Genomic DNA, 12,500 nt, shown 5'->3' with positions numbered 1-12,500 from the left:
GTGGCAGGCAGGGAAAGAGAAAGCTGTGATGCTGCAGTGGGTGCTGCTGCTGTTATTGTCTCTGATGTTTTTTACTTTGTTTGGCAGACCGCCCTTCACTCCGTCTCCGTCTCTATGCCTCATATAAACATAACTGACTGACTGATGATTTGATGAGGCTGACGCTGGCTGATGGAGTGTGTGTGTGGTGGGTGTGTGTGCGCATATGTGCTAGCACATGCATGGTTCTGCGAGCAGATGTAAGACGGAATAAATATTTGCGAGTGTGTGTGCATCTGGCTGCATGTGCTCGAGTGCAGATTTGAAGAACTATATAATTACAGAGCAAGTGAGAACTGGGAACTAATCTTCACAAGTTAAAAGAGGTGTCTGAGCGTGAGTGAGTGATGCACAAAGCCTTAGCACAGTCCTCTGGAATCAACATTAAAGTAGAGTCAAACATTTCGGCAACTATAGATATCAAACAGTAGATATGACATGTCATTCTGACTTGCCTTTCGGGGATGGAACCATATGGCAACTATCTTACCTGGGTGAAGTTTTAGACTTACTGCAATTGCTCAGCTCATGTTGTCTTTACAATCCTTGTATTTCTCTACAAATACATCAATACTGTTTTTAGTCAAAGTAATGAGCATAAGACAACTGTGCCTGTCTAGAATTTCATGGTAACCCCATGTTTTAACGATACAACACTATGAAGGCAAAGTCTGTAGAAATGCAGGCTTATGAAAAGTGTTGATAAAGTGCTCAAAATGCAGCCCTAAACCCTCAAAGACTTACCGGGAACGCGCCACAAAGTTTGTGATTCTGTGAGTGTGGAGATTGGGGTTAAGTCTATGAAGAGCAAAACTCCATGTAAGGAGGTTGGGTTGGGTTGGTGGATGTGTCACCCGGAAGACCGATGTTCGTGTACCGTGTACCGTGTGAAACCAAAATTCTTTTTTTAAATAGCACAAGTTAACTTTCTTAGGTAAAGTTCCTTATGTAACATTCTTAAAGTGCCCATATTATGAATTTTTTTTTTTTTTTTGTGGCTCTGGTGCTTCCACACGGATACAAACTTGAAAAAAAAAACAACATCCATGCTGTTTGAGTGAGTCTCCCGGCTAATCCTGCCTTGTACTAACTGAAGTTGTAGAAGCAAACAGCTAGGTGATGTGATCCTTACCTAGCTACTGCGCATGCGTGCCTCCCAACAAAGATGAGATAGAAGTGCGATGCCTCACTCTGTAGCTAAAACAGAGACCTGAACACACAGTGTGAAGAGAGGATCTGCAGCAATGTGCAGTACAACAAAAATATGTTTTTTGAAAATTAAACTATGTAAACCTATTCTAGTACAACCTCAAAATACAATTATGAACCTGAAATGAGCATAATATGTGCACTTTAACTAATGCCCCAAAGTAAGTATTTTAACCCAAACTACAATATTTTCCTAAAGTAGTTTTGTTGCCTAAACCTAACCAAGTAGCGTTATACATATACACATAGATGTATATATATTGATATAATGTTAGTTTTGTCTGAATTCACAACGGAACTCCCTGACAAAGCTACTGGTGACAGTTAGCAATAGAAGATAACGGCCTCCTGAACCTACTATAAGGTGTAGCAGGCCCCTTCTAACCCATATCTATGAGGCTGATAAAGCCCGTTCAATAGAGTGATATAATTCGAAATGGGTGCAAATGCTCCGTTCTGAGGTTGTATTTTTAGTTATTAGCGTTGTCACTAATGTCAGTGGGATTTTATTTATTTTTTTATGTTTTCTTACTTGTTGAACAGAACCTGGAATTTCTGGTTTCACTTTGGCTCTCTTTAATTCTGTGATAACAACTGTCTGATCATTTAAGTCCTGAATAAATATTAATATTAATACAAAACACTCTAAATATACACATGACAGAATGATGTGGTATGATAGAGTGCTGTCAGAAAACTCCTAACATTTAACGAAGAACAAAGGCTGTGTCTATGAACCATATATATTGTGCGCTATGTTTACCGCCCACCATTTTATTTAGTGTCAGAATGTGTATGAATGTGTGAAATGTATGTACTACAGTATATAGTATACATTCCCATACTGGTACACAAAAGTAGGGCCAATGGCATGTGCACAACTTTCTGCCAACAATACCACAATGCAATGCATTAAATTTTATAAATGTGAGAATTACAGTGCAGTGTTGTGGCTCTATTCAGTGTATATTATATAAGAAGTAGTGAATGAGTGAATAAGGGCATTTTGGACACAGTCAAGATATTTTCCAATTTTTTTCAAGATATTTTCAAATTTCTTTCAAGATATTTTCAATTTTTTTATATATATATACACACATACCGGTATATAAACTAAACATTCAAGAACATGATTTACAATCCCTGAACCACTTTGCAACATGTTGCATAACTGCATTACTGAGCATCTTTTGGCTTCTCTCTTCAAACCAGCAGGAACATTGATGGCTCAGAATATTCAGAAATATCTTGGTGGAGCTCCCTCTGAGAGTTGTGCAACGGTCGGAACATGCAATATGGACTAATGGCGCGCATAATGTGACGCTGTATTTTTCTCGGCTCGTTCACCCACACTGTGAGGTAACTTGCAGAAATCAGACTGGAAAATCATTTTCTGCTGTTGACAGTTGGACTCATACATAAACCCAACATTTTCAAACCAGTTTTTCACATGGTATAAAACAAACAAAGAAAAAGATAGATTTTAAAAGCTTGTAACACATTTTTAAAATACATTTAATTAAATCCCCAAACTGGGAAAAATTAAGCAGAGGGAGTTGAGCAGTTATAAAAATATCAAATAAAGGGCCGTTAGTGGGAGAGATGATTTCACAGGGCTCTTTATGTCCTGCAGGAGTTCAGGAAACCCAATTGACAGCAGACAGAGCATAGTTACTGTATCTCGCTACAGGAGAAATAAGCTGTTAGGCCACACACACACACACACGCACGCACACACAACCCACACACACACACACACACACACACACACACACACCACAAATGAGATTCTGCTACTACTGGCTGATTATACACACATATACAGAAGGGCTGTTTGGAGATGGACAAAAGGAGTGATGGGAATGGTTGACGAAAAGGAAGAATAAAAAAGGATGCAGAGGAACTGGGATGGAGTAAGTAATTGAAGAGTGATGCAGGGATTGTGATTGACAGAGGTAAAAGAAAGGGAGCAAAAGACAAGTGTCTGTGTGTTCATGTGTGTGTTTGTGTGTATGTCTACAACAGGGTATAGCGAAGTAGACGCATCACATCCTGTGCCAGCACCACCTCACCACCTTTATAAAGAAATGACAGATCTGTCTCTTTCGTTCAATTTCTCCCACACACATACACACAAGCACACACATATGCATACACACAAACACTAACGCACGCCTCTACGGTCCATCAATGCGTTTCCGTCAGCTCTCGAACAGCCTGTCAGACAAGCCACAGGTAAAATAACATTTTCCCTCCTGGGAAAAAGCTTTGAAATGTCTTATATTATTAATATTTGGCTGGAGGATGTAATTCTCTCCCATTTCCCTCCCATTCCATTTGAACATGTCAAGTGTCATTTTTGACATAAGGCATGCAGTACTTACTGTGTATACTATTAATACTGTATATTCTGTATGGATATGTACTTCTGTTAAACCAACTGCACCTCCGTGTATAACCGAGTATATGAGTATAAACCTAACTGGATAGTAACGGGATATGTGATGCCTGTTAATTTAGCCTTTAAAATTGACCTATTTTAATGGTGATGGTGAATCATATTTTTATATATTTTTATTTTTATATAATTTTTTTATATATATAATATTTTTTTTTCTACGGGACATTATCTTTTAGGCGACTGAACTGTTTTACAGGAAAAAAGTGATTATGAATAATATAGTATGTGTTATACACAGAGGCACACACACAATGCACACACAAACACAATATGGCCTCATTCTTGTGTTCAGGCTCGCGCCAAGTACAGTTTTTGAGCTCCGCCGTCTCTCCTCTCTTCCTCTGGTAACCATGGCAACTTCCATGTCATCCGATTCCAGGCCACATTCAGGGAGTCTTCCTCCTGATTCCACCTATCAACATTCCTGTGCTGACGTGTGTGTGTGTGTGTGTGCGTGCGTGCGTGCGTGCGCGTGCGTGCGTGCGTGCGTGCGTGCGTGCATGCGCGCGTGTGTGTGTTTGTGTGTGTGTGTTCGCATTTCTCTATGTGACACCTCTTTCTCCACAGTTTAATCCAAGACCACCTGCTTGCACAAACTCCAAATCCTCCTAAAAGCTAAAAGACGAGTAGCATTTCAGACAGCTGGGCTGTCTCTCTTGGTTGGTGAAAAGCAAGAAAGCGTGTAAGACACCATCGCCGCCAAGACGATGGAGCCACGCCACATCGATATGTTGTCTTGTAGGTTTTAGTCAGCCTCACCTCATGGTGCACAGAAAAGGCATTCTGTTGTGTATGTGCATGGGCAGGAGGGCTGTTGTGTCCTAGTTTAGTTTTGCACTTCAGTGTCAATGTCAAAGTATCAAGTCAGTCACTGTCTATGTCTGAGGCACTGATTCACATGCTAGTCTCTGGATGTGTGTGTGTGTGTGTGTGTGTGTGTGTGTGTGTGTGTGTGTGTGTGTGTGTGTGTGTGTGTGTGTGTGTGTGTGTGTGTGTGTTTGTGTGAGAGGGGTCTAGACCATTGTCAAACCATTCTCAGGCAGCCATATAGCTTAGGTGCTCGGTGAAGCATGATAAGCATGATTTGGCGACAGGAGAAAAGGGTCAGACAGTGGAGACTTTGACATGTGGAAATACAGAGGTTTGTCAGTCAAGGGGAATGTATATTGGTGCATGAGTGGGTGGATGGAGAATGCAGATGTGTAAGGGACAATAATATTATGTGATGACAATGGAACAATTGTGTCATTGCTGTCACATATCTGAAGGAAAGTTTCTGTATATGTGTTTCAGGACTGACTGTGTGCCAGAATCTGTCCATCTTCCAAGTATCTTAAGTTCTAAGAGAGAGGTGTGTGTGTGTGTGTGTGTGTGTGTGTGTGTGTGTGTGTGTGTGTGTGTGTGTGTGTGTGTGTGTGTGTGTGTGTGTGTGTGTGGGCCCTAATTACCGCACTGAGCAAGGGTGACAGGGGCCCCCAGGGTGCTGCAGGGCATCTCCTGTATCCGTGGTAACTATATGAGGGTGGCAGCACACGCACGCACACACACATACATGCACGCATACATACACCAACACACACATTAAGTGGGACATTTCCAGATATGGCCTCATTCAGTGGGAAGCATGGTTGTTAATGGAGAGAGGAAAGAAGACGAGTGAACAGACTGAGACTGAAAAAGTCGGAGACAAGATATAATAAGATATAGTTGTAAATATTCTAGTTAGTCCACCTCTGCAAGACATCACACACACACACACACACACACACACACACACACACACACACACACACACACACACACACACACAGAAAACACACAGTACTCACAGCCTCAGTGCCAAACTTCAATTTATCAGATAATAACATTTTTGTACTTTGAGTCACTGGGCTTGAATAATGATCAAAAATGTAAGATTTAGATGTAAGAGGTTTAGAGCATAAATGTATCTGTGTCTTTGTCATTATCTGTTCCTCCTCCCCCTCCTTCTCTTGTGTATACAGAGATGGATTAGACTCAAATGGAGAAGACAGATGAAGTGCAGGTATGCCTGACAAAAAAGTGGCAGACTGTATGACATGGTTCACTGGTTACAGCACATGGCTAGCACTAGATTGTAGTCTATGATTCAAGTGGTTTTCTATAATTCAGAGTCAAATGAAAAAAAACTTCAGAGGTTTCTTTACAGTCTCCCGCGTGAATGGTTCAAACGTGCGGGTGCACGCTTGCTAACACACACACACACACCCGCATACAAAAGCATACAACCATAAATGCACGCATGTGCACACGCAGGCATATACACACAAACGGGTTCACAGACTAGCACACTAGCCTGGTGCTTTGAAGGCTGAGACTCCGTGCTAAAGAGACAGGCTGCCAGAAGAAGTTGCCCGAGCTTGGAAACTGATGAGCAACTCTCTCAATTTCTCTCTGAGTGCGTGTTCGTGTATGTGGGCAAGTGTGTGAGCTTGCATACATGAGCAAGTAAGCCTGTTCATGAATGCATGCATGTGTATTCATCTGTGTGTGGGCTTGTGTGCACGCGCGTGTGTGTGTGTATGTGTGTGTGTATGTGTGTGTGTGTGTGCGCACGTGTGCATAGCTGTGTTTAGATTGATCGTGCACCTAGGTTCCCTGGGGCCACTGAAGGCTGAGGTTTAATCTAGACACTTTGGATCTCTCTCTGGCCTTTACCTCCGGTGGTCAAGTTGGCCAATTTCGTCAAGATAGGGCTAAAATATAGAATACATACTGTAAAATACAAGCAACACACTGCACCCCATTAAGCTCCTGCACTTCAGCCTCAACCTTTCCCCTGAGCTTGGGAAAGAAAAAAGTGAATGGAAAAACAGGAAAGGGCGATGAAAACTAAAACAGATGGTGAGGGAGAAAGGAAAAGTGAAAAAGAGGGTGAGAAGTAGGGGGTGAGAAGCAATTTGAGGAATGAGAAGTGGGGAGAAAAAAAAACAGGAAATGGAGTGATAAAAAATTAAGATATCAAAAGAGTGACAGATAGGAGAATAATAAATGAAACCTGTTATTCAAAACTTCCAAAAGCAAGTGAGAGAAGGGGGGACAACTCCTCAGTCTTGTCTTTCTTGTCAAAGTGGTTTCCCTATGTGTTGAGGGACTTCTTCAAAATGGAATGGGAAGGGAGAGAAAAAGAAGCCGCTACAGAGAGAAATAAAGGGGCAAGGGCAAACAAAATGACATGGTGGGAGAGGCGTTGAGGTGTGTGTGTGTGTGTGTGTGTGTGTGTGTGTGTGTGTGTGTGTGTGTGTCTGTGTGGGGGGTGGGGGGTCTGTTTGAAGTAGTCAGAAGTAATTTTCTAACATGGTAGCTGCGATAGAGGTAGCAAAACAGAGTGTGTGCACTGTCTACACATTCTTCAGTGTCCACACTTGCAGCCTCAAGTGCCTGAATGCATGTGTGTGTGAGATGGAGAGAGAGTGCGCTGAAAGGTACTCGGTCCATGAGGCACTCAAGTATCAGTAAGGGACAAGGAGTGCATTGTTAAGCATCACTGTAGAAGCCATCAAGTCACTTTTATGTCAGCTGATCACTATAACTTGCAGGCATTCCACCATTTTGGCTTGCAGCTTTCTCTCTGTGCAGAATTGAACAACCCAAACCTTCAAATGCTTCTGTTGTCTTGATATAACTCTCCCTAGTGACACTTTAATGTATACTCAACCCAACTACACCCCGGCTATAGCCAACTCGGCTGCTTTGAAAAACACAATGAAATTAATCCAGATTTTTTAGGAAAACACATACATTATAGAGTGCAGTGGAGGCACAACTTGAGCCAGTGGGGTGTGCCTAGTAAAACAATAAAAAAATTGGTAACTTATGTACATTTTTCTAATGAAATAATAAAGGTAAAACCTAACTCAAATTGAAGTAAGCTGTAACAGACCTTAAAAAAAGAATGCTCAGTAGCCATTTTGAAAGAGCGGCATTTCAGTTCAAAGCATGATAAAACAGAGTGAGTCACTGAACTGAGGCCAGGATATCGCTAAAACAGATTAAGCGTAACTTTCATGGCCAGGGCTTCGTTTCCCCTCCAACCCAGTGTATCCCAATGGGGAGATAATCTGGGAAATGCAGCGATATCAGGTCCTCTCTAGGTTGCCTGAGAAGCCTTGTGAGACCCTCTGGAGATATGAGGCTTTGATATCAAGACCAATTATGTGGTATGGGCGCACGCACATACACAAACATACGTGCGCACACACCCACATGCTCCCTGGCCTTGGAGAGCGGCAGAGAGGAAAACAAAGAGAGAATGTGATACTGAGGAAACACTGGGCAGGCGGAACATGCTCTGATTTTATCAGCCAGTTGAGCTGGGCTTGAAAACCAGAGACGATACAGACATAGAGGGAATGAGAGAGTGGAAACCAGACAGGCTGAAGATGGGGTGTGTCTGAGTATGGGAAAAAGCTAAAAAAAAAAAAAAATACCACTGCAATGTGTGCAAAAACCCCAATACAGCATTCAACACGTATTAACAAGTGTGCACACAATAAGCAAAATGTGCATGAGCACACAAAGATTCACTGCATTATGTGTAACACTGATGCTTTTACAACACACTGTGTGCATGAGCATGTCTTTGCACACAGTATTGTGTGCACAGACATGAACGAAGCCTCACTCACAGCTTCTTGCAACAAACACACACACACACACACACACTGAAAATATATGTGATAAACTGTTGTTTCCGGTCTGAGTCACCTCCACAGAGGATCCCTCAAGAGTTACGTTTGGCCTCTGGCTCTGCTAATTGGAGCTTAAAGTCTGGTGTAGCCCCTGGGCAGTGTATGCTGTGTGTGGCACATGTTGTGTGTATGCATGTGTGTGGGTGCGCATGTGTATAAATTATGGATGGCAAGGGCTGCAGGAGAGTGGGCCACACAAGCTGCAGCTGCCGGAGCAAGCGCAGAGACCAAGCCAGGCCAAAGCAATCACAATCAGAGCACGGCCACATGACACTGACAGGTGGTTTGATAGAGAGACAGAGAAGTGAGCGAGAGAGAGGTAGATGACTGCAATATTGAGACCGAAAAAGATGAAAGAGGAAATAATGGGACAGCAGGAAAGAGCACTCAAAATCAGGGTAACACGTGATCTGAAAAATTGAGATACTAATGAATACTCTATATCCAGTCTCATTACACCGAGCATTGCTTTCCACTCAATGCTATTTTTGTTCTGCTATTATTTTCCAGTTAGTGCTCATTATCATACCTGCCTGATACAAAAGGTTGGCACTGTAGAGTGCATAAAAAAACAATACGAAAAAAATCAAATGAAAAGACCACTTCTTCATAATTACAGCTAGTACCAGTAAAACTTAACATAAGATCTTTGTTGACCAGGTAAGTGTTAACGAAATGTTGTAAAACAGCGCTCTGTCTCCTGTTAATGAAATCTGTCATTTGGAAGAATAGCAACCGCTGTGCAAAGTTAAGTGAGGAAAGAAAGCGGAGGTATGAGAGTAGCTTTGGCATAATCACACAGCATTATTACGTCTTGCAACCATTATTTTATTTTTACAGCGATGACTGGTGAAAAAATATTTTGCTGAAGCTAGTTTTTATGTTGCACGTTAGTAATGATTTTTTCCTTCAAGCAAGTGTGCTATGCTGTTCAATTAGCTTGTCTAAATATAACTGGAATACCTTATAACATGTTTTTTAAATGAGACCTCTATATCAGTTAGAAGTGCTGATCTCCACAACCCTAAAAATCTAAATTACATATTCTATCAAGCTCATAATAATATCCAGTTTAGGCTCCTGAGAATCAGTTAGTCACTCTTAAACATGTGGGAGTCAGGATATAGTTGGCTATGATACCTTAACCATATCTATCAAGTCTCACGCTTAATTTGTGAGATTTGTGTCTTAATGGCTTTGTTGGCATCTCACACTAGTACAGTGAACATCTCAGGGACTTTTATACTATTAAAGAAAATCCAAACTTAGCATATATTGTAACCCTTGTTCAATGATATACCGCTAATTCTGTGGAGCACTCTTTCTGGCTTCAGTTGCTGTGCTCCCAACAGCACTGTTAGCAGAGGAGGCTATCAGACTGGCCAGCTGTAGAGGAAGTGTTACCTGAGTAATTTCCATTGTGTGATAAGGTTCTACAGTTGTATGGCATTGTAGTGCTGCATGTACAGGAAGAGCAGAGCAGCAGAACTGCACCGGGTGGGGCTCACCGGTTACACTGGTTTCCACAGATTTTCCTTCTCCTTTTCCCTGTTACACTACGTCTAACAGGTGTGCTGCACTGTTGTGTCGTTTTTATGTTGTTATTATTTGCTGTTTGATGGGACAGGATGAATAGTAAATGCACAGTTGACACTGCACAACTACTAGGATATGTGGGACTGAGAGATGTTATAAAAAATAAGTAAAAAAGTAAGAGTAGAAAGTCCTAAGGATTTTTGTGCCACGAGTCAGCCATGTATAGTTTGCACCAAGCTGCAACATTGGACAAACGTAATTACCAAAGCAATACACCGAATTAATTTCACTGTGGTTGTCCACTTTATTTCTACAGTCCTCTCAAAATGGATGAGGTAAACTTTTTACAGAAGAGCTCTGTAGAAACATCTGCCACCTGGCAGCACTCACACAAACATATACACACACACTGTAGACTGACCTGAGTGACATGATCTTGTATGCATCAGGCAGGTAACACCGAGTGTTCTCCATCTGGGCAGGGTCTGAGTCGCAGATCTTGTCATCGGTGCGGCCGTAGTTGGCGCTCTCGATCATGATGACATCTGTGCCCGGGCAGCGCAGCTCGATGGGGTAGGACTCACAGGACAGCTCCCTCCGCACCACTGCCATGGGGATAGGGGCACGGCCGTAGGCTGGACACACAGACACAAACACACATTGGTACAGAGAGGATTATTTGAGTTTGATATAATGATAACTGTCTCTCCTGCCTACTGACATACTTGCATACTTATGTGTATGGCTGTCTTCAAAACATATACACTGGAGGACTAAATTGTACAAGCACAGATTGTGTTCAAATATGACTGCATTTGTACCCTTGTCATATAGACTAATTATCCACACTATATGAAAACAATAGCGCCACAGAAGATAATTTATAAGGGCATGTCCACTGTCGCAAGTGAACCGACATGGTAATTACTGTTTTGCAGTTAGCAGTTTTAGACATCACTCTGAGATAGAGAGCAATTGCCTGGCAATTTCAACAGGCATTTAGTGCTGCAGATATTATTCAAAGATGGCAATGCCTAATTATTCTCAGAAGTTACAAATTTGATGCATACATCCACCTTACCGTACCGAAATAGGAAACATGCTATTAATTCCAATGAGATTGAAGCCACTGATCTGTCCCAGATCGTTTTACTGCTGTTGCTTTGCTTCCTTGCTTGTTTAATGAGTAGAACTGATGAATGCTCTTGGATGATGAAACATCTGCAAGACCAATCAGCAATCAAGCTGCCATTGACTAATTAAGTCTAGATATCTTATAACCTGAATGTCTGGCAATCTTCACAACAGCTTCTGCACTACAGTTTTCATCTGTGGCGCATAGAGGCATAGGATATGATGGGGTATGTGAAAATTCCAAGACAACACACACTGCAACCCAAACATATGCTTGTATAAATGAATCAAAAATGTGCTTTAAGAGAATATGCTCTGCCTCTGGATGCCTTACCTTGCAGCAGGTGCTGCTATCAGACCTTTTTCACGGCAGACATGTTTTGCTTGACATATGAGGAGAGGCACAGTTGACACAAATTTTGTTAACAATGGCTCAGTTCCATCTAGTGTCCCAGTAATCAATGACACAATAGGACCCTGATATATGCACCTGCATGGAATGCAGTCATTTGCAATGTTTTCAATTACACTTATTATTTATTCCTGCTGTGACAAGTTAAAATGTCTGCTGTGTGGGCTATAATGTGATCTTGATGTCATGTGGTCAGTCTTTTGTGTTCTTTAATGTGTCCTTATCCTTTTAATTATGTTTATAAACACATATGTATAACATGTTTATTAAGACATATTGTCTTGTGATTATAGTAGGGTGCTGTGATATTGAGGGTGTGGGGCTGGATATTCCCAGGGATTTTGGTTGTTGTGGTGTAGCTTGGCTGTTGTTATTCTCTGTTCTTGAGGGCAGGGAGCCCTTGGAGCATCAGCCATCATCCCTTGATAGATAGATTAGGTTATCAGCTGGGGTGTTCACTTGTGTTGTTCTGTTTTGTCATCACCAAGCAATACTGTAATTATAATGAAGACTTTATTCATTCATATTGTGTGTCACTGGCTACCCCTGGCCAAAGACCTCATCTGAGAATTGTAGCTATATCTGGTGCAATATACATAATATGCATTGTCCCTGTCGAATTTACAAAATATATTAAGTCTGTAGTTTGTGGCTACAGGCCCAGTGATCGTGACTGCTTGTTGTTTTGTCCTATTTCTTTTTATTGAAGAATTCATCTTGTCAAGGCCTTTCTTAAAAGCAAATACACACATACATGTGCACATCTATGGACACACACACACCTACAACATCCCTGAAAAGCGAGGCACAGCACCACCTTCCTTGCTCTCCCTGTCACGATAACCATAGCAACCCTGTCCTCCCTTCCTTGGCTCTTATTGGCTGGAGGAGCGTTATGGTTACACGAATGCAGCAAAGAATCTGAATGAGTTCAATGACACTCAGCCCGGACTTTACTTAATACTGCCCTTCACCACAA

The 12,500-nt window shown here is 41.8% G+C and overlaps 1 protein-coding gene across 12 annotated transcripts in view; it reads right to left on the bottom strand.

The window, feature by feature from the left end:
• Positions 1 to 12,500, bottom strand: part of adgrl3.1 (adhesion G protein-coupled receptor L3.1) — a 111,849-nt gene that overhangs the window by 65,847 nt on the left and 33,502 nt on the right. For all 12 annotated transcript variants that reach the window (XM_039794557.1, XM_039794913.1, XM_039794738.1 and 9 more), the window contains exon 4: positions 10,397 to 10,610. In XM_039794557.1, coding sequence (XP_039650491.1) covers positions 10,397 to 10,610 — 214 coding nt within the window. The remainder of the gene's footprint in view (positions 1 to 10,396; positions 10,611 to 12,500) is intronic.

The sequence above is a fragment of the Perca fluviatilis genome, chromosome 1 (assembly GCF_010015445.1).
Source record: "Perca fluviatilis chromosome 1, GENO_Pfluv_1.0, whole genome shotgun sequence".
Taxonomy (NCBI): domain Eukaryota; kingdom Metazoa; phylum Chordata; class Actinopteri; order Perciformes; family Percidae; genus Perca; species Perca fluviatilis.
Note: the sequence above shows the minus strand (reverse complement) of the source record. Positions and strands in the feature narration are given on the sequence as shown.